Below are 23,908 nucleotides of genomic sequence, written 5' to 3'. Positions count from 1 at the left end.
CCGTAAACCATGTAGCCATCATGGGTAGAAAAGGGTCATACTTTTTAGATGATTCCTTTAGTGCTTTTTAGCATAGATTAGTGGATCCACTTAATAGTTCAAGTTCTATACCCTCGACAAGGTATAAGACGGCCCTGGCAGCGTGAGGCAAAACGCTGCATCATCACAATAGCTCTTAAGTGATGGTTGTCGGTTAAAGAAACTCCCACAGAAGTTATTTGTATTCTTATATACATTGTTGTTTGTATTTTTACATACATTTCAGAGTTTTAGTGTATCTTTGCATACGCCAGAGTTGACATCATGTTTTAAACAACTTTTCTTTATATTGCACTTGTTTTAAAATTGTTTTATATTGAAATGAGTTCAGTTATGTTGAGTTGAGTTGAGCCAGGTAAGTTCTTCAGTTTCCTTTCAGTTTCTTTTCAAGCTTAAGTTGTGTTTAGCATTACAACTCACATACTCGTACATTCAATGTACTGATGCCAGTTGGCCTGCATCTTATTATGATGCAAACACAGGTAACTAGGATCGGCATCCAGTGCATCGTTGATCCAGTGAGCAATTCAGAGTCTGTTGGTGAGCCTCTTTGCATTCCAGATGACTCCTTTTTCATTGCTTTTAATTTTAGTATTAGTTCATTAGGATGTCGTGGGCTTGTATCGACATCCATCTCAGTTGTTTAGAGGCTTCATAGATAGACAGACAGTCAATTAGTTAATTAGGTTGTGTTTACTTTTCATTTCATATGTTAAATACTTGAGTTTGCCTTAATGGCTAGTTGAATGTTCCTTTATAACATTCTAGTTACTTCATAAATGTGTATGTGATGAGTTAAGTTTTCCGCTGAGTTAGTAAGCCAGGCCAAGGGTTCGCTTGAGGCCAGCAATGGCCTTCGAGTGCCAGCCACATCCAGGGTGTAGGCTCAGGGTGTGACAGCAGAATTTTGAAACAACAAGCACTTTCATTGAACTAACCTTTACATTACTAATACTATGGATTTGCATATATTAGTTATATACTCCCTCCGTCCCTATTTAGTTGTCCACTTTAGAAATGACACACATATTGAGGCAACAATGATTAGCATAGTGAAGTTACAATTTTACCCTTATAGTACAGTTTACAATTCCAAAATAAATTCACTCAAGATAATTAATCAATGCTAGGAGGTTCATAAGTTTATTTACTTTATTTATGACAACTTTATTTAAATAAGGGTATAATAGGAAAAAAATTTGTTGTCCTTTCTTGATTTGTCAAAATGGACAACTAAATAGGGACAACTAAAAGAGGAAATATGGACAACTAAATAGGGACGGAGGGAGTTTATCTTAATGTCAAATAAAATGTATAATTAACTTACATTAGTTATACATCGACCAAGTCATGAGCGATAGCGAAGCCAAGCCGCCGTCTATAGGCGAAGGGACGAAAGCCCGACGAAGGCCTATGCTACAGTAAGCAAAAAAGTAGGTTGAGTCCACTTTCTCCGTCGAAAGAAATGAGATTATCGTGAATAAGTTATTAATAATATACAAAAGCAATACATATATTATTTTTCTAATACACTCTACAAACAATTTCATAATTTCTGAAGAAGTATGCAAATAAAATAATATTACAAGTAAAACAGTTAGAAAGAAATACTTTTATTCATAAAGTTCAAATTTAAATTTTTTGTTTAACGATAAAATTTCATCCATCCAACCATATTTGTGATAGGCCTAGTTTTCCGACAAACAATGTCTTTCACATGTCCAACTACATGTTATTGTTACAACAACTACAACTACAAGCATTAACTTTGTGGTCTGTCTTTTAAGTCTATACTCTATTGTACTATTCCCACATTTATTTCATCATCTCCTTAGTCAAGCAACTACTGTAAAACTTTTTTTTTAAAATATATATATATAATTTTATTTTATTTTCTTTTCTTTTCTTTTTTCTTATCTGCCTAGTTTTTTATTCATTATAATTAATTTATCACTTAATTTTTTATTTTTTTTATTGGAGTATTAATTTTAATTATTTCCTAAAGTATTAAATTTAATATATTCAAAAGCGTTAAATTAAGTGTTACCATGGCCAAAAAGAAAAAAATTATTCCAAAGTAACGGTCACCTTAGGAATTCAAGATACAAATTAGTATCTTTTTCCTACGTTACTCATACTCAATCTTTTTAATAGTGTTTAATTTTCAAGAAATATTTGTTAAATATGATAGTTTAGTAAACTATATATTATATTTATTATTTTTTTAATTGACATAATTTTTGCTAAGATATTACTAGTAGTACTCCTCTTTCGTCGGTGTACAGATAAATTAAGGAGATCGATGAAGAGTTACAAGTTGTATGCATGCATTGTCCTTGTCTCATGAGATTGACATCACAATAAAAGTCTTCATTTTTATCCAAAAGATTCTAATTGTTCATCATCCTTTCTATTACAAGAAATGTACGACATTCAAAGTTGGTTTTAAGATAATATCTCAAATGGTCATTTAATTAAGGATTTTTATCGTAGAAAGTCACTTACTATTTCAAATAGCATTTTTGCGTGTGATACATAACACAGTAGTGATCAGTTGATATGGATATGATACATGTAACAAAGGTTGAAAACTATTGAATTTGATATATATATATATATATATATATATAGTTTATGTATCATGCACATATCAATTAACTTGAACATAAAGGGTTTATGTATCAAGTGTGTTTATTGGGTAATGCATACATACACATAGTCTGCTAGTTGAATAATTTTGGGTGTATGTATCTGGTGGTAAAAGATTGCCACTGATATGTATAATAAACCTATTGTTGAATCTGATACACAGTTCTCTAGTTATAGAACATTATGATTTATGTATCACGATTGAAGATACATCATATAACTTGATACAAGTTAATGATACATTAGGTAGTGTTTATGAATCAAGTATATTCATATTGAACATGATAAACACTAATCGAAGATTCAATAACATTAGAGTTATATATCAATACTTTAAATATGAACATGATACATTGCATAAAACAAAGGCTATTGTAGGAGTGATATATCAAGTCAGTAATAACACTAACAAAAATTAATTTAAGAATCAAAATAAACGAGATACAATGAAAATCTGTATCTTTGGTAGTGATGATCATGTAATGACAGATCCAACTTTTTTCCTTCTTTCTTTGAGCGTTTTTCAACAGTAGATTTAGAACTCGAGTATGCATCATTTTTTCGACTCCTCTGCTCTCAAATTCTTCATGATTAGCAGATCGTTTCGTTGATTAGATCTATTATCATGAAAATTTTCATCATCAGAATCAAATACACAAGGTACCATGTCTCTAGTAGGTGAAACTAATTTGGGTAAACCCAAAACTAAAAGAGGGAGCAAAATCCATATGTATTATAAAATTGTAGAGGAAAAAGCTAATTTTTTTAATAAAAAAAACGACAATTGAAGAACTGGAAAGAAAAAAATGATGAAGAAATAGTTCTACCTCTTTAGGAACTTGAAATCGATGAATTGGAGAGAGAATATATTTGAAATTCAAAAATGAAGTGATGGATGTAACTGCCGATATATGGGAGTGATTTTAGGCGTGAAGATAGGAACAAAATCGTTGGGTTGGAAGGGCGGTGAATAATTTATCCAGAAATGGAGAGAAAAAGAGAAAAAGAGGGATTTTTGTAATATTTTGAAATGATAAGAAATTTTAGAAAATGTGAAAATAAAGGCTGTGTAATTAGGTCTTATAAATTGTATTTTATACCTAATTAAAACTTATAAACTTTAAGACATTTTCTCCCTATAAACAAAGGAAATTATAATCACCACAATAAAGAGGTAATAAAGGATTATAAGTTGAGAAAGGTTGAAAATTTCTTTTTTGACCACAGGAAAAAGAGAAGAAAATACCATTAAATCAAAATTTAATTTAATTTTAATAATTAAAAAATAGATTAAATTAATTCTATTTTTGCTTTTAACCAAAAATCGATCTAAACAGACTCATAAACATCCTATGTCCAACCCCTTAAAACATTTGACTTTTGTTGTAGGTACATCCAAAGTAAAACTTCCACCGTTCCACGACACATCTATCATACGGTCTTATGGTACTCAGTAGTGTGTTATTGCTGGCTTAATCAATTGAACTTATGGTATACTATAGTTGTTTATACTTGAAAATATTAATAATATTCTACACTAAAATTATTGAAGAACAAAAAAACATGGTATAGTGAGTAGTGACAAAATAAATGGCCAATCATAAAAGAACATTGTTTGGGTTAAAGGGATCCTTTGATCAAACAAGGGCAACAATGTTAGGTAAAGTTTTCTCAAGTACTCCCTATGTCCTTAATTACTTGTCCACTTTTGAATTGACACACCTATTAAGAAAATAATTAATGACATAGTGAATTTACCATTTTACCCCTATTAATTATGAAGTGGATGAAAATTTCTACATTTTAAAAAATAATTAGTCATTTAATTGAGGGTATAATAGGTAAAAAGAATTTGTCCTTTCTTGATTTGTCAAAATGGACAAGTAATTAGGAACAACTATAAAAGAAAAAGTGGACAAGTAATTAGGGACAGAGAGAGTATCATCTTTTGCTATTTATTTTAATTGAATTACTCTCTCCATTCAAATTTACTCATTCACGTTTGATTTGTACATTCTGTGGGTGTAATATACCACAAATACAATAAATTACAGTTGAAATAAAATGACAAAAATAAATAAACAAATCTTTAGGCTGAGACGTAGATATCTCGCTCTCTTTAAGGAAATTCAAGCCCACTGTGGCATAATCTACACCGATCTAGCAGTAATACTCTTGACTTGTCCCCTCCATGATACAACAACTCAACAACGTCGTACAACTCAAACAACTCCGGATTAGTTGAAGAGCACACCTTCATTATGCATAATAGTCTCCCTTTAACTAAATTGGTGAACTCTCTTATTTTAATATTAAAATGAGTGGGGGAATGTTGGTGTATTATGCATTTTATTATTAAAATAAATTATTAAGTGCATAAATTAGTGGTAGAAGATGACTATTGGTTCTTCTAACTTATACATGACCATTAGTTCTTGTAACTCTCATGATCATTAGTTTCTTGTAACTCATATGACCATTAGTTTCTTGTAACTCATATGACCATTAGTTTCTTGTAACTCATATGACCATTAGTTTCTTGTAACTCATATGACCATTAGTTTCTTGTAACTCATATGACCATTAGTTTCTTGTAACTCATATGACCATTAGTTTCTTGTAACTCATATGACCATTAGTTTCTTGTAACTCATATGACCAAAAAAAGATGAGAAGTGTGAAATAATATTGTAATGTGTAGTAGTGAAAGAGAGAGTTGAGACATAGAAAAATATTCTAAGTCTTCAACTATATTCACTATATACAAGAGAGTATTTATATGTTGAAGGAATGTGTTCTTATGTGGAGCTTTGGACTCTTCAACTAATCCGGAGTTGTTTGAGTTGTACGACGTTGTTGAGCTGTTGTATTCTCGAGGGGAAAAGTCAAGAGTATTACTATTGGATCAGTCTAGATTATGCCGCAGTGAGCTTGAATTTCCTTAAAGAGAGCGAGATATCCGTGCCTCAGCCTAAAGATTTGTTTATTCATTTTTGTCATTTTATTTCAACCGTAATTTACTGTATTTGTGGTATATTACACCAACACATTCTTTTATGAAATAATAAATAAATACTCATTTTATTTTAACATCTCTAACAATTTACAATTTTTATAGTTTTATAATTATTGTTTTATAAGAGATCTTCATTTTACATGTAAGAGATCTGAAAATGTCATTTTCATATTTTGATATATGTCTCATAAAAGGAAGGCGAACAACTACTTTTAATACAGTGGACAAAAGACTATGTATACACTTTGATCACAATACATTTATATTTCTTATAATTCTCTGAAATTATGTGGCAATTAAATGAGTGTTTGTATGTTTGTGTGTCACTCCACTTATAAGTGGTTTAGTGGTCCAATATTATTTTCTCAATACTTAAAAAAGTTTCACATGTGGTTGGTGTAACGTTTAGTCAAGATGCCATAAACTCATCACATGAAATACAGAAAGGATAGATTTCCATTTAACATTATGACAACACATGAGACGAAATTGTGCCCTAATAAAAACACATTGGAACTTGCTCTTAGCAAACCAAAAAGTAAGATAATATAAAAAAAAACAAAAAAAAGAGATCTACTTTATAATTGTCGGACATATTCATATAGCCTAAAAGATATAAGCATAAAAAAGTTTGAAAAAATAATATACAATTACGTCTTAATCTCAAACAAGTTGAGTAACCTTTTTTTTATTGGCTTGTTCGACGAGTTCTAAGGAGATCATAATTTCTTGATCTTGGAAGATAAACAATGGATTCTGAAACAGTACAAGTTCTTTTACAAGATGCATACATGTTCATGAATCCAAATTTGTCACTTAAGCTTCTTGCTGATGAATTCATTACCTTTGAAGATGATGTAGTAGTATTCTTCCACATGTCACTAAAATCCTCATGATGTTCTTGATGATCCTTGGAACATTCCACAAATGCTGCAAAAAATGGATCTTTTTTGAAGCCTTCATTAGTAGTACTACTCTTTCTTGGAGAAAATTCGTCGCGTAACCTTTGTATTTTCTTGGATGAATTTGGAGGATTTCTAGATGGTGGTGGTAATGGAAGTAGTTGACTTAAAGAAGAGCTATTTTTTCTTGAACTTTGTTGCTTTGGAATTCCAGGAATGTGTTCCCAAGAAAATGGCACTCCCTTTTGATCATATATAGAGAGTGATTCAAAGGAAGAATGAGAAGGTGTAGTAGAAGAAAGAGTGAAAATTGGGGTTGAAAATGTGGTGGCTCTTTGACCATATCTTGGAGTCGTATTAGTGGTAGGAGAAGTAGTAGACATTGAGATTCTTGATGAAGAGAGGAAAAGGATGAAGAAAGAAGAGAGTAGTGTTTTTTCTTTTCTTTTATATAATATGTTGCTGTCTTTATTATGTTTATATTTTCCTCTTTTGTAATGTGTATATATAATGAGGGATTCTTTTTGTTTCTATTTTTTTGTGGTGGTGATAGAGGCTAATTTGCACGCTCAATAGACTTTGGAAAAGAGATATTAAATGACCCCATTGCATTATTGCAAGGATGGACCAAAGGGAGGAATCACACGAATCACTTTTTCTTTTTTTTTAGATGTTTGAAGTTTTCATTAAAATCAGGATTGTAGAAGTAGTACTTGTAATTATGTATTCTTTTTTTCTTTTAATTTCCATTATAACATTGGGAACGGGAAAGGGTAGGGAAAGGAAAAAGGTAATGAGAATTGAACTCACACCGTTACTCACTCGATTATAAAAAAGACTTATAAATTACATTCAAAGTAAAACAAAAAAATTCAATTGTTATTTTGTGAAGTAAATGTTTTGCATTTTTTTCAAGAGGGAGGAAAAAAAAGTAACTTTAAAATGATATCATATTGTAGAATCTTTTAAAACTCAATTGATAATTTGGTTAGGCTTGGTTTATAATGAAGTATAATAGTATTTTAAATTTTCCCTTCATGTTATGTTTTGCTGTATTTCACGTTTGGTTTATTAAAGAAGTTGTTAGAAAAGCTACACATGGAAGTGACAGTGTTTGAACCATCTAGTTTAGAGTCAATAGCTTACTTGGCTACAAATTTTTTTTTCTAATTAATACATAAATACAAATAAACCTGTTTGAGACAGCCTGCTTTCTGAATATTTTAAACATGACAATGAAATAATGTTATTATTGCACGTTATGAATGTTGAAAGAACTAGTACGAACTACTCGTATTTTTTAACCTCGAAGTAGAATCTTGTTTATTACTAAGATCACTTACAAGAGAGGGGAAAACATGGCATATACCTCTTCCCAAAAAAAAGAAAGTAAAGACTCACATATGAGAGTTTCCCAAAGGGAAAACATTTTCTATTCAACAAAATACGATTATGTCTTCCCTTACTATCATTCAAGGTGGTTCATCGTGCCATTTCGAGTGCTTTCCTTTTCTATAAAGTTTCTTTCGTAGTTTTTTATATTGGAAAAAAAATGGAGAATTTGGTCAGTTGATTTAAGTTAATGTGAGTCGGACGGATATGATTTGGACGCATCTAATTAGGAATGGGTGGGTTTGTAAATAAATTTAGGTTATTTGAAATGTGACCATTAGATGGTCGCCACATATTTTAGGAATTAATTAATTTGTTTAAACGGAAAAGGGCCTAAAATATCCTCGAACTATTAAAAATGGTATAAAATTACCCTACATCTATCTATTGGCTTCCAAATACCCCTTTCATCCACCTATTGGCTCTGAAATACCCTATCATCCAACTTTAGGTCCAATATTAACCACTTTTAAAGCGAATTATCATTTAAATGTGGCGACCATCTATTGGTTACAATTTAATTACTTAAATTAACTTACAAACCCTCATTACTAACTATACCCGACCCAAATTAACTACACTCGACCAAGTTAAATGAAGACTCTAAAAGCGGGTATTTGTGTACTTTGCTCTAATCTTTTGTAACCAACGCAAGTTTATACTCAATGTATACAAAGTGTATATCAATATATAATAAGTGTATAATTTTACATTGATTATAATGGCAATTTTTTGTGAAAATCTTGGGACTGTTGTGCGATATAAAATAGAAAAACTACCTAACTACACATACATTACTATTATATATACTATAATTTAAAATAATTACACATATTACCACTTTTAATATTTATATCATATATTTTAAAATATTTAATCAGATACACAAATCTCTTAAATATGGTATTGAATAATTATCTTAAATTTGAAATCCTTAATTAATGGTTCATTAATAAGTCAAAAAAAATTCTACTACATTTGTCGTTTCTCCCCCCACCCCACATCCACCAACCCTCTTTTGTCCTTCATCTTCTCCCTCTTTCTTCCTTCGTCCTCTCAATACATGTTTGCATGTTCAAATCAATATTATGCATATATGTTTGTTTCTATTGTTTTATTATTCTCATGTATCTTGGTTTTGTATTTGAGTTAAAGTTCATAATAATCTAAAGTTCAATTTTAAAAAGTTTTTCAAATTAGGTTTTATATTTTTTGATTTTGTTGTTTCTCAAACACTTTATTGGCTGACCATTCCTAAATCGGATGATTCTTGTTAAAGGTACTATACATTAACAATATTATACTAAATCAAACAATTTTTATTTGTTTATTTTCGCTCATCAATTTTTAATTGCAGGGACTGACTCTTCATCTGTCAACATTCAAGCCGAGAATACATCTAAGTATATGAACGACCCAAATCAAGATGGAAGAATTACGCCAAGCTTTAATTAACAGAGCAAATACACCATTAAGTACACATTAAGTGCAACAATGTTGGATACACATAAGGTGTACATGTATCTAGTTAAGAGTCGTGTATCTAAGTTAAGATTATATGTATCTATGAGAAAAAATAATTCAGATTCTAAAAAGAGAAGGAAGAATTTTGATTTTTTTTTTGGATTAATGATAAGAAAGATACGGATCTACCGTCGTGATTTGTTCCTAAATTCGTATGTTTCAGTACATTTCTTATTTAGATACACCTAATTATATGTATATGCTTACTATATATCTGAGATACATGTTTGAATATAATGTATGAAATTGATACTTGGTACATCAAATTAATACTATATACATATAAAGATACATGAAATTAAAATTAGATCATATAAATGGATACATGAAATTAATAGTAGATCATATAAATAGATACATGAAATTAATACTAGACACTTATAACAAATACACAAAATTAATACTAGATACCTTTATGATACATATGAAGGTATTTGTATGATACTCATGTATCTAAGTGTTTAATTTGTTGGATATATCATATATTGATAATAGAAATATCAAATTAATGAATTTATTATTTTAAGAGTAATAAAATGAAATTAAACAAATTATATGACCAAGATATACATGTTTTTGTCTTTTATTAATAATATTAATGAATTTATTATTTCAAAGAATAGTAAAATGAAATTAATTAAACATAGATACACTCCTTGATTTTCGCTTTATATTAAGGAATTTGATTAATTTAAATTTTCAAAATTAATTGTTCATTTGACAGATACATGTATCTCACGGATTTAAACTCGTGTATCCTAAGCATGAAATATGGTAAAGGAAATAATATTTGAAACTATTGAAAATCTTAGTAATTAGGACCTAAACTAGTTGAATTTATGTAGTTTGCTTATATAAAATTTCTAGTTGATTTGGAATGATGAATGGGATTAGATGACCCACTGTGAGTTGTACATGAGCTTTTGATAAGACTGGCCCATGGGCTTTTGATAAGAAAACCAATCGAAAAGGAATGAAATTAGGAGGAGGTTTGGATTAGCTTATTTTAGTTGATTTTAAGTTTAAATGCTTTTTAAATAATTTTATATTATTTAGATAAAATAAAGTGCTTTTAGGTATTTATTTTTAAGTCAAAATAATAAAATTTTACTAAAAGTTATAAACTAATCATTTTAATTTATAATTTTTGACTTATAAGCTATAAATTATAAGCACAACCAAAAAAGCTCTAGAAATCAAGCATCTTTTATTTATACTTTCTAAATTTTCAATGAAAAAAGAAGAAGAGAAAAACTAAGGATCTGAAATGTTCGACAATATATATATATATCGATTATATTGATAAATTAATTGGCCGAACAGTATATATGATTCTCTCCCTTTCAATTTATGTGACACATTTCGGATTTCGAGATTCAAACATGTCTATGACCGTAAAATTTTCATATATCTTTTAAATATTTTGAATTGTCAATTATTATAACTTAGTACTTTTTACGTAGTTTACAAATATATGAATTTCATTTTAATTTTTTTGAAGATTTCATGAGCAAACCCTTATTCAAACTTAAATTGTTTAGCTCCTAAAAAATAAAATGTGTCACATGAATTGAACATAATATATATGCTCTAGAAGACTAAATAGGGACACGTGACACAATTTTATCCGTCGATAAATGTCAAATCAGTGGATAAGATTATGGCACGTGTATGTCTGTTAGTATAAAGGGTATATATGCTCTAGTTTATGGACGAGAGGGGCACCAATGTCCCAAAAGTATGACGGGGGTATTTGCATACCATTTACGATAGTTCGGGGGTATATTTGTCCTTTTTCCCTTTTTAAAATTCATTGTTTTAATATTATATCTTTCATAATTTCACTTGAATACATGTATGATTTAATTAATTAATGTTGTAAAACTAAAGTAAAATAAGACAAGAAATATAGAAGATGAAAATAATAGAAATATAGAGACAAGATATGAGAGTATTTCTTATTCTTCAAAGTATTCAAGTCACTACAATATGAACCCTTATGCCTCTATTTATAGTGTAACATGGAGGCATACAAAAGGTTCACTACAAAAAAAACAGTATTTAGCACCGCCGAAATCCATCGCTAATCTATGTTTTTCCGTCGCTAAACCGGATTTGCGACGGATTGCTGGTTGTTACTATTTCGCTCGTTAGTAATCTCTTAGCTACGAAAAATGAGTTCCATTGCAAGTTTAGCGACGAATATTATTCGTCGCTACTTGTTAGTGACGGACTGGTCCGTCGTTATATTTACATAGTTCGTTGCTAATTTCATAATTAATTTCGCATTTCAAATAAATTCGCGACGGAATTTCCGTCACAAAATATTCGTTGCTAATTTCATCATTAATTTCGTTATTTCAAATAAATTCGCGACGAAATATCTGTCACTAATCCGTCACAAAATATTTTGTTATTTAAGTCAGCGTATTTGCCACCAAAATGTTCCGTTGCTATCCGTCGCCAATATTTTTTTATAGCAACGACCAAATCGTCATTAAATTTGTTGCTAATTTTTTCTTGTAAAATAATTTCATTTATTTATTTGAAATATACATTGCTAAAATAATATAATAACAATTACTAAATATCTCTAAAATAACAAACATTCATATAAAATAATATTTAGAGGGTTCAAAATATGTAGATAGCAAAATCCTAATCACATACTTTCAGTGCAAAACATCAAAAGCAATTCATCAACTATTGTTATCACACAATTTGTACTTTTCAAAAACACAAACATCCAAAAATTAAATCTAAAGGAGACTAATTAAGGGATACCCTCATCACTTGAAACTAAGGGATCAACCTCGTCCTCATTAGTAGTAGCAGGAGGAGGCACCATGGGTGTCACAAGTGATGGATTGTCAATGGGAGTAACAACTTGTTGTACCCGCTCCATAATAACCGGAAGAAAATGATTAGTAAGGGCAGGAATCATTTCCTTCACAAACACGTCCATATTTCTTGTCGATGTCGATTGAGAAACCGATGGTGCTACAGATGATGAGGCACAAAGATTCTGCCCATAGTAAGTTTTTGCTTTAGATCCAAGGCCGTATATTCTTTTCTTCTTTTCTCCCCCGGCAGCTTGGTAGTATGCTTCATATTCATCAATATCAGATTGAGAGGTTGTTTTTTCCCGTAATATTTCTTCATATTTTTCGTGTAAGAAATTGAGATAAAGAGAAGATATTGAAGATTAGGAATAAAATTATAATGTAAGGAAAAGGCAGAAATGTTGTATGTCTAATTTAACCTTGGAAAATAGTTCTTATATTGGAAATACCCAAAGCTGCTCAAGACATTTTCGTGAGACATAACACACTGTAACATCATTTTATATTTTTGCAGGCCATTCATCAGCATTGTAACTGACTTGATTGTATGAGGAAGACATACATCATTCTATATTAACAAAGAAAAAAGATGTGTAGGATTCATCATTCTATATTTAAGTTGAACTGTTTAATACATTTGGCTTGAAATGTTGAGCCTGTAATTAGACCAGCAGTGTATACAACAACCAAACTTCAGCAGTGTATACATTAGACCAAAATTAAGCAGTGCATACATATGCCCGTAGGAGACCTTGTTGACATTTCAAAGTTCAAATCACCCAAAACAACTCCTGGCAGAGCTGGGAGCATGTGACTGGTTTCTGCACCTTCCTTTTTTCTTCAATATAATTCTACATCTATTTAGTAATCAAGCTTGTGTTTGTTCTGATTTTTCCCTCCACACTTTAATTTCACACATTGTTCCTTTAAGTCCATATGCATTTAATGGTGCATTTCTTGTAGAGAGTAAAACCCCAAGATCAGTCACCAGATGCATAGTCCACGCACAAAACAAAGCTATTCAATTGGAGTTTGATTAACAACTTAAGGTTCATGCACATAGCATGTCAATTATGGGTCAAAATTCCTAAATAAATGTCATCTTAGCAGTTCAATATTAATCGTTTTCATTCCGATCAATCAGTCGAGACGGATAACATAGTTCATTAGTAACATGGGGTGGTGGTGGTGGTGGTGGTTAGCATAGTTCATTGTTCCTTAATAAAGGGGGGGGGGGGGGGGAAGGATGTAACNNGGGGTGTCAATGTAGACACTATAGTTCGATACAAACGCAACGTTGAGCAGTGAAAGGAGAGCAAAGTCGAAGCATGAAGAAAGAAGCAACCAAATATTGAATCGAACTTAACTTAGACGTAAACACTAAAATTTTGTCTTATCTTGACTTAAGGGTAAGGATGATGACAATAACAAACAATAGCCTAGTTAGAATGGAAGGAACTTTAACAAAGAATAACAATACAAAAAAAATACTTCAGCAGCTTGAAACATATAGCTTTTCGACTCGTTTAAACTCAATTTCTTAGTTACAGCAATCTTGAACAAAATAACTCGTAATGTAGGATAACAGGGAATGTACGACCATTTATGTTTTCCTATAGAAAATGATTTCGGACTTCATGACTGAACCACAACTTTTACAGCAAACCAAAACCGTAAAATAAGAGGACCTTACTAAGCAGAAACGAACTCGAGACTAAACCAAATCATCAAGATTACAAGGAGACAAAAGTCAAGAAAACAACATGAATAGCAAACAAGTTACACCACTGATTTACAGTCTAACAATAAGTCGAAACACTCTCAGAAATTTCTAAAAGCTGAACGACTTACGAAGATCAAGAAGTAAACAGTCCACACATCAGTTGAGCAGCAAGATAAGAACATCCAACCATGAAACTAAACTACTGTTCATTTTCAGCCAAGTTTTCCCTTTTAATAAGAAATGACATGTATATATTCAGATAAGTTTCAAAATTTTGGACTTACATAGACAATTCGAGAGCGTTCACCAACAAAAGATTTACCATCATGACCATGCGTATGGACATGCAAATGTAACTCGTTTGGTGTTGGATCTCGACCCGTTTCAATAGCCTTTACAAAAGAAAAATCTCTTTTTAGATACAAAAATATCTATTGCATAATGTGTATTTAGATACAAGTGTATATATCAGACAACCTAAAGATGTTACTTATATAATCTGTGAAATATATACTTACAAGTTTCTTGCGATGCTGTCCAATTGAGATCGAGCCACCTGTGTGAGTCCCAGTAGCAACTTCACGGCCGCCACGACGATTCTTTGCATTTGTTTCTGACTTTTTCTTAGACTCATCACTTCCTCAAAGTTGTGTCCATCTTTCCCAAATATGCTCAGGTACATAACCTGGCCTAACTCCTCCCCCTTTTATTTTAGAAATAAAATTTATGTATTTTATAGCCGCCTTGACCAACCAGTGTCTCTTCACTTCACTTTCACTAATAGAAACATCCCAATAGAATTTTTTCTGAAATAAATTTTGAAAGTAATATATCAATATCCTATCTATAAGTATGAATACACTTTCCAAACTTATCTACGATGAAAAGTAATACCTTGAATTCTCCAAAATAACCATCTCTTACATCGTTTGAAACACTTTTCCAATTGATTCCATTGGGATCAACATCATTTCTGAAAGACTTGGTTATGAAACTAGAGCATATTATAGAAGTTTCCAACCTGTGTAAATTTGAAGAAATTATTTGGAGTTTTATTATAAATTAGACATTATATATGTGAGTGCTAACAAAAAGAATACTCAGATTATAGTAGGCTGCTGATTTTTCAGATCCATCAATTAGCATTGCTTAACAAGGAACCTTAACTATACTTAACTACACTTAAGTATAAATAGGTTATGAGGATATAGGCAAAAGAGTGGACTAACCCTGCAGAACTTATAAAAATAAGGGTCTGTGAGTGGTTACTACTAGAATCAGCATCAATTGTGTTTGTATGACCTCTTGAGTTGCTTTGAGTAGATAGATCACCTTCAACAATTGGATTACTACGACCTGTTAGGATGCTCTGAGTAGACAGACCCTGACCTATGGGACAACTTTGATTTGGTGTAATAGGAGGTGTCTTAGAGATAGTTGGGGTGGTACTTTGAGTTGATGTTTCAACGGTTGTGGTACCACCTTGTTGAGGAGAAACTATAGTGGGCATCAAAATAGTTGGCATGCTTACATGAATAGCAGGATTACTCCTACCAAAGGACTTCCCATGGCCTCTGCCTCGAGCCATACCTATAAAAAATAAAACAGTGTAGTTGGCTTCTTGAAAAATATAACAATGTAAGTTGGCTTCCTGAAAAAATGGATTGTCATGTCTAAACAAAGAAAATTTCAGTGATGTGGAACTACAAACACAACAGGCATGGGAGCTACTTATCCATTGTCAAAACATTTATCACTAGTATAAATCAAATTAAGCTACCTCACTGAAGTGTGCTGAAATATTAAAAATACCTCTAAAAAACTTGTAGATCAAGTGAAAAAATGTATGCCTGCAAATAAAAGAGTGAAATAGTTATCATTGAGTTTGGTTAGAAGATTTACACAATTAATGAGCTTCAGAAATCTATATCAGATTCTGAAAAAATTGAATATAATCACAAAAAAGAATCAGGAAACTGTAGAAGCCTTTTAAGAGACTGAAAAGTTGAATACCATCAAATCATGTGCTCCTAATAAGGCACCTAGACCTGATGGTTATATTCTGTCATCAAAGCTGGTATGTATAACACTAATGTAAAATGACCACAAAGCATCACAAAACAACTCTCATTCAAATGGAACATTCAGTTACCTGGTATGTATAACACTAATTAATGCTACAAGTAGATTTAAATAAAGGTTAAAATAAGAAATAGAACACACATGGTTAAAATCCAAGAGTTACTGATTGTAATCACCGTAATTTGAAAAACAGAAACTACAGAAAATGAGAAAATATGGTAAAGATACAAAAACAAATTATCAAGCACTAGTCACTATCTATGTCTTCTTCAAACTCTTCCTCTTCCTGATCCTCTTCATCCTCCTCAGTTTCCTCGATTTCATATTCTTCAAACTCTTCCTCTTCCTGATCCTCTTCGTGATGTTCTTGCAATAAACCATCATCAATGGGTTCATCCATTTCCATTGTATCCCCATTTGGATCATTTAAGAGTATGTCTTCATCAATGGAAATAGTCATATCTATCTCGTGGACTTCAACTTCATCAACTTGGAATGGAAGATTCTGTTCTGAAGTTTTCTCCACTCCCTCATCAGGTAATTCAATAACATTTCGAGGTTTGACCTTCAATACGGCTACCCAGTCATCTTTGTCCTTTTTCTTGTTGGGATACGACACATAACACACTTGAGTTGCTTGCATTGCCAGAATAAAAGGTTCATATTTTTTATATCGACGACGTTGATTAATATCAACCCATTTGTACTGATTATGCCTTTTGACACCAACATCCATAGTTGGGTCAAACCATTCACATTTGAATAATACAGTTTTCTTCAAAGGCGCTTCAGGGTATTCCACTTGTATAATCTTTTTTATCCATCCAAAATAATCACCAAAATTTGAATCCGAGATACAAACTCCACTATTCATTGTTGATCTTGCGCTAACATGACATTCTGTGTGAAATTTGTATCCATTAACAAAATAAACAGAATGACATGTAGCACTTATTAATGGTCCACGGGCAAGACTACTCAAGAATTTATTCTCTATGGGATTGCATCGGACCTATTTTGAAAAAATTGTAAGACTTAGTAAAATTTCCGAAGTCAAGTTAAGCACATTACCACATAAAAGATAGTAGTTTTGAAATCTTACAAATTCCTTGAACCATGTAGAGAAATTAGCTTCAAGGCTCTCATTTATTTGACCCTGAGATAGATTCGGAAATTCTTCTCGCAAACGTTGCATGAACATTCTTCATCATAGTAAAATAAGTTTAATTTAATTGTGGTGAATAAAGATATGTTTATATCATTAAGAAAATACCTATAACTTTTGTTACCTCACAAATGGCTCAACCTCCTCACAATTTAGTAAGATATAAGTTTGGGCAACCTTGATTTCTTCAAGGGATCAATCCCTTTTTTTTGCTTCTTCCCATACTCGACATGGATGGGAGAATATTGATAAATTTTCTTCAAGATCTTCGACAACACCACCATCATCATTACGTTCCACATTATGATTACGTGTCATGACATGAGGTTCAAAATAATGAGAAAACAATTGTGTTGACTCTGTCATCAAGTACGCTTCACAAATGGAACCCTCTACACTAGCTTTATTCCCAATCATCCTTTTAAGAGTTCCCAAATACCTAAATAGAGAAAATAGATGGACCATTATACATTAGAAAAGGAATGTATGGCAAACTAGTCATAAGTGACATAAAGTTTCACATTTACCTTTCAAAAGGATACATCCATCGATATTTCACTGGTCCAGCTATCCTTGTTTCATATGGAAGGTGCACATGAAGATGTTCCATTGAGTAAAAGAACCCAAGAGGAAATATACGTTCAAACTTGCATAAGATTTGTGGGATATCTCTCTCCAATCTCTCCATGTCATCCACTCGTAGAGTGGTGGAAGTAAGATCTTTAAAAATTAAGCTCAGCTCTGTAAGTGCCTGCCACACATTACTAGGAAGTAGTTCACGAAAAGCAATAGGCATTAGTCGTTGCATGAACACGTGACAATCATGACTTTTCATGCCAAATATCCTTTTCGCATTTGTGTCTGGACATCTACCCAAATTGGAAACATACCCATCTGGAAACTTTAAGCCTTTCACCCAATTGAACAAGATAGCTCGTGCTTGCTTGTCTATTGTATATATAGCTTTGGGATATTTTCCACTATTGTCATTTCCTAGTTGAGGTCGATCACAATATAATACCATATCTTGACGTGATTGTGGATTGTCTTTGGTTTTGTCATCAAAATTAAGAACTGTGTTAAACACATTATCAAAGACATTTTTCTCAATATGCATGACATCAAGATTATGTTGAATCATGTTAGAACTCCAATAAGGCAAATCCCAAAATATGCTTTTCTTTTTCCATCCACAAGACTTACATAATCTTCGATTAACTTCGTTTGCATCTAACTCTGTTACTTTCCTTATGCCCAAGTCACAAATTTGGTTCAATAATTATGCTCCTGTTCTATAGGGTGGTGGTGATCTTTGGACAGTCTTGCCTCTACGAAAGTTTTTACAATCTCTCCTAAATGGGTGATTTTGGTCGAGAAACATCCTATGACAATCAAACCATGATGTTTTTCTACCATGTTTTAATCTAAAGGATTCTGTTTCCTCCATACAATAGGGACATGCTAAATTACCCGCAGTACTCTATCCCGATAACATAGAATATGCTGGAAAGTCACTGATTGTCCACATTAAAGCTGCCCTTAGTTGAAAGTTTTGCTTTTTAGAGATGTCAAATGCTTTCACACCTGTCTCCCACAACAAAGTCAATTCTTTTATCAAAGGCTACAAATAAACATCAATTTTATGTTTGGGATTGGTTGGTCCTGGAACAATAATTGTTAAGAACATATAAGCCTCTTTCATACACATCCCTGGAGGTAAATTGTAAGGAGTGACAATCACTGGCCATGAAGAGTATTTACTCCCAGACTGACTAAATGGTTGGAAACCATAAGTACATAACCCCAATCTTACATTTCTTGGTTCCACTGCAAAAAAATGATGAGTTTTATTGAAGTGCTTCCAAGCCTCGGAGTCTGATGGATGACGTATTACACCATCCTCTTTTGTATGCTCATGATGCCATCTCATGTCAGCAGCAGTAGCAGGGGATGCATATAATCTTTGCAATCTAGGAATCAAAGGAAAATAATACATTTTCTTATAAGGGATCAATTTCCTTTTACAAGAGCCGACACAACGCTTTTATCTCTCATGACCACAAAATGTACAACATGTAAGGTGTTCATCATCACCCCAATATAACATACATCCTGATTCACAACAATCAATTTTTTCAACTGGTAAACCCAAGCTACGCACTAGCTTCTTGGTCTGATAATAACTATCAAGAACCATATTATTTTCGGGTAAAGCCTCTTTCAACAATTTAATCATTTGATTAAAACCTCTCTGTGACATATTGTTCTCCATTTTAATATTTAACATCCGAGAGACAAGCGCAAGTTGAGAGAGAGAAGAACCGGGATACAATTTTTGATCAGCTGCTTGTAGCAAATCATATAATTTTTGAGAGTCGGGATTAGGATCTTCCTCCATCAAAGGTTCACAAGGATGAGTTGGCTGAGGTTCAATATTGCTAGAAGATTGCCAACTTGAACCTTCGGGAAAGTTGGGACATGAAGCATCTAAAACCATTTGTCGGTATGGATTATCATATGTTAATTCAGGTTGAGCACTACCATTCAAATCTTGACCTGAAGAAATCTCATTGATCACATCTTTTTCCCCTTGATGCTTCCAAACAAAATAGTGATCAACAAATCCATTCTTATAAAGGTGATGTTTAAGAATTTCAACTTCCATGAATTTAAAGTTGTGACATTTTTTACATGGACATCTAACTTTGTCACCACTCAAGCGATGTTGTTGTGAGCATGCAAATTGGATAAATTTATCCACACCGGTTATGAAACTAGAGTTTATAGCCCCTCGACCATCCAACCTCTCATACATCCAACCACGCTCTAGATTATTCATGTTCCTATTAATGCTTAAACAAACAGAACTATTAGTTAAAAAAGTACAATTTGATTTACCAAAAGGTACTCTAATTCAGCTTACAGAATGCATTCTATTTCCAAAAACATCAAAATATCCATTCCTAATGAAAGAATTCCACCAAGTCTTTGCAGCAACATCTACTTTCCCCAACAATGACTCTAACTAGCAGTATCGCATAACATAAATTTTAATTGCTAAATGATAGTACACAACTAGTAGCAAAATACTATAGATATTTCTCATAAGAAATAACATTAAAAAACTTGTTCTTTAAAAATGAAATTAATTTCTTATATGAGATGATTGAGGCAACATTTTCCTTTTCTAACTTTAACATAAATTCTTTTCATGAGATCTGCAAATGGGAACAGTAGGAAGGATGACGACGGAAAGAAGAAGAAAAAGGGGAAATAGAACACTTACTGTCATGTCTTTCTTCGAGTTTCACATACACCGGATGTCAATGTCTTTCTTCGGAGGCAGAAAGCTGAAACAGAAAGATGAGGGAGAGAAAAAATTCAATCAAAACCGCAATTTTAAACCCCAAATCACCTAAATCAGTATATTCAACACCAAAATACTCAAACTAAATTAGTTCTATAAATGAACCACACAACATTAACCAACTGAAGCGTGTTAGATAAAACCAAAAATCCTTCAAACTTTCATTGAATCAAATCATTTCAAGGTGAATTTTAAAGCATAAAACGTATTGTGACAAAATAAGTAAATAACAATTTTGACTTGCGTGCACATGAATAAGAAAGATATATTACAACTTTGGTTACTGTTCTACATTTTTTATGAATTTCAACTCTAATAGAGGATAGGTATTTGTTGTTGAGAACTCCAAAACCGAAAAGGAATTAAAAAAATCTGGTATGGAAACATAGTCTATATAATTACAGTTATGATTTAAGAGTATCCATTAACTATAGTCTAAAATATATAGACCATCAATCAATTGATTTTATCTCAATCTGTAGGTTTTGCATACACTTAGTAAAAGATTGCAATTAAAATAAAGAAACAATTTTATCTTTTCAATCCAATCAAAGGAAGCGTATTGTGACAAAGAGTGAGCTCGAACCACTGATTTAATTTAACACATACTTATCCACCTACTCACACACAAATCCACTTACGTATGGGACAGAACATACTATTTTTACAAGTATAACCAACCTAATAGTGGAATCATGAATTTAGATCAAAGCTTCAAATATCTATCTGAAAAAGAAATAAGAAGTAGAAGCAGAATATGTTACAAAGAGTACATTTTAAATGAATGTACTCTACCAAAATTTCTTTTCTGATTAAGGACATAATAACAAAAAACATTTGCAGTCTTCTTCTGTGATTGGGTACCAACATAGAAACTCGACCTAGACATTATGTCACTATAGGCAGTTTAAGTCCTTTCAAACGATTGTAATACTCAAATGAACAATCAGAATTGGAGTTTTGAGAATCTGTTTTTTTAACTCTTTGACTTATTTACTGAATTTGGACGTTAAACAACGTATAAAAGGACATCGACTACCATGCTCATTACAGGATGCCCCAATCTGACAACTTATGATTTTTACTATCAAACATGTTTATCTAAACTTAACTATTACAAAATTCTTCTAGACATATAATTAGGCTTACTATAGTTAAACTACGACAAATCCTGTAATGACTACCAACGGTTCACATAGTTGACACCAACTAGTTTCAGAATTGGGTTTGAGGCATTATTGATTGATTCATGAACCAAAAGAGCCAAAATAAGAACATATCAAACCACAACTCAGCACAGGACATATACAGTTTTCTCATATGAGTCAGATACCACCAAGACTTCACCATCAACAAAGATACAACAAGTTCTCATCTAAGAAACACAAAATCCACAACTCCCCACCTGGGTAATAAAGCAATATCCCTAAAACTTAAAACTTTATACAAATAACACCATACCACAAGCACCATAATAATCCAAATCTAACAAAGCACCCCAAAAAAGGAAACATCTATCTGTATAGAGGAGATGAACTTCAATATATTTTGTAAAAAGCATCACCAAACAAAACTCCATCTCCAATGGTAAGAATTTCGATTAAAATGAAAAATATTTTATTTTCTCTTGCAAATACAACTTCAACCCCTTTCAAGGGTTTCTAAAGAGTTTTGCATCCCGGCAACCATGAATCTCAGCAAGAGAATCACGTCACAACCATGCCTTGCATAGAGGAGATGAACAAAGAGAAATTACCTTTCACCTGAGGCAGCAGAAGCGTGGGAACATTTTTGAGATGTGAGCTGAGACGGGAGTTCACCTGAGGAAGAAAACCCAATTTTTTAGGGAAAGTGTTCCCTTTTTTTTAGCAGAAGCGTGGGAACAGTTCCTTTTTGTTTTTAGCTAAGAATATAAGTTAAGAAAGTTCCAACTAAGTTAAAAAATATTTGCAACTAACTTAGTGACGGATTATGACATTCGTTGCTACTAAAAATAATTATTTATTTAGAATACATTTTAGCGATGGAACATTCCTTCACTATATAACTTAAAATCCATAAAAATATATTTATTAATCTAGCAACGCTTTTCCGTCACAACTTCCGTCGCGAAATATTAATAAATTTCGTCACACCTACTTTGTTGTAAAATTCGTAGCGAAAATTAGGGTGCCAAAGTTTCGCGCTATTTTATAGCGACCAAAAAAATATTTCGTCGCTATATTATACCTAAAAAAAAATATTAGTATTTTTTGCAACAAAATGGCTATTTCGTTGCTAATCTGTTCCTATTTAGTGACGGAATATACGTCGTCACTAATATCCGTCGCTAAACACTGTTTTTTTAGTAGTGGTTAGTCATAAACATGACATTAACATGAATATAATGGATGAGGTTATGAAAGTGAAAGGTTACAAGAATAATGGTTATAAAGTTGGAGGTTATGGAGGTTATGGTTATCTTCATAATGGAGGAAAGTAATGGAGATAATGGGTGAGAGTAACTCCTTGGTATAGTGGACATCCACAATATAATATTTTATAACACTACCCCTTGGATTTCCATAGATAATATGCCTCGTTAAAACCTTACTAGGAAAAATCCGTGGGAAAAAATCCTAGTGAAGGAAAAAGAGTACACATATATTTTAATACGCTTTGAATGTTGCCTCGTTAATGTAACATCTCGCAACTTGAAATAGCTAGAAAGAAGCTAAGAACTTGAAATAATCATTTTTGGAAAGTATAAGGAAATCTGGAAATTTTTAAGTAATGTAAAGTTGAGATTTTGGTCAACTTCAATCGACCATAACTCCTAGCTCAGGAAGAGTTAGGTGTATTTCCAGATATGGTTGGAAATCTGTTGGATTTATCTTTCCAACGCCGCCGAGTTTGTATGAGTGAGTTACGTCCTTTGTAAGTTGGGCTGTTCGAATGAAGAAATGCCCAATCTGGAATTTAAAAGGGTAGTTCGGTCTTTTCCTTACCCAATTAATTAAATCCATTTTTAGTAAATTAAGTGGGGTAAAAACTGAGTTAGTTCAGTCTACGCTTTTGAGAAATAGATTTAGGGCTTTTGGAGAAAGAACGCAAGAGAAAGGAGAAGAGGAAAAGCAAGATTCGCCAAGAACGATCGATTTTGGTTGTGGATTCGCCAAGGAATTGATCCTACAAGGTATGTGAGTCTCTCATAGATTGGGTTCATT

General features: G+C 32.1%; 1 protein-coding gene and 1 pseudogene across 1 annotated transcript; both read right to left on the bottom strand.

Annotated features, from left to right (window-relative positions):
* Positions 1-6,194: 6,194 nt before the first annotated feature.
* Positions 6,195-7,051, bottom strand: LOC102605876 (uncharacterized). The gene has a single exon (XM_006351869.2). It carries the CDS (start codon positions 6,987-6,989, stop codon positions 6,393-6,395), a length of 597 nt encoding a protein of 198 aa, XP_006351931.1. The 5' UTR covers positions 6,990-7,051; the 3' UTR covers positions 6,195-6,392.
* A 5,065-nt stretch (positions 7,052-12,116) lies between these two features.
* LOC102598849 (uncharacterized) lies at positions 12,117-20,615 on the bottom strand (annotated as a pseudogene).
* Positions 20,616-23,908: the final 3,293 nt, after the last annotated feature.

This window comes from Solanum tuberosum, unplaced genomic scaffold (genome assembly GCF_000226075.1).
Source record: "Solanum tuberosum cultivar DM 1-3 516 R44 unplaced genomic scaffold, SolTub_3.0 scf00134, whole genome shotgun sequence".
Classification (NCBI taxonomy): Eukaryota; Viridiplantae; Streptophyta; class Magnoliopsida; order Solanales; family Solanaceae; genus Solanum; species Solanum tuberosum.
The sequence above is the reverse complement of the archived record's forward strand: the minus strand, read 5'-3'. Positions and strand labels throughout refer to the sequence as shown.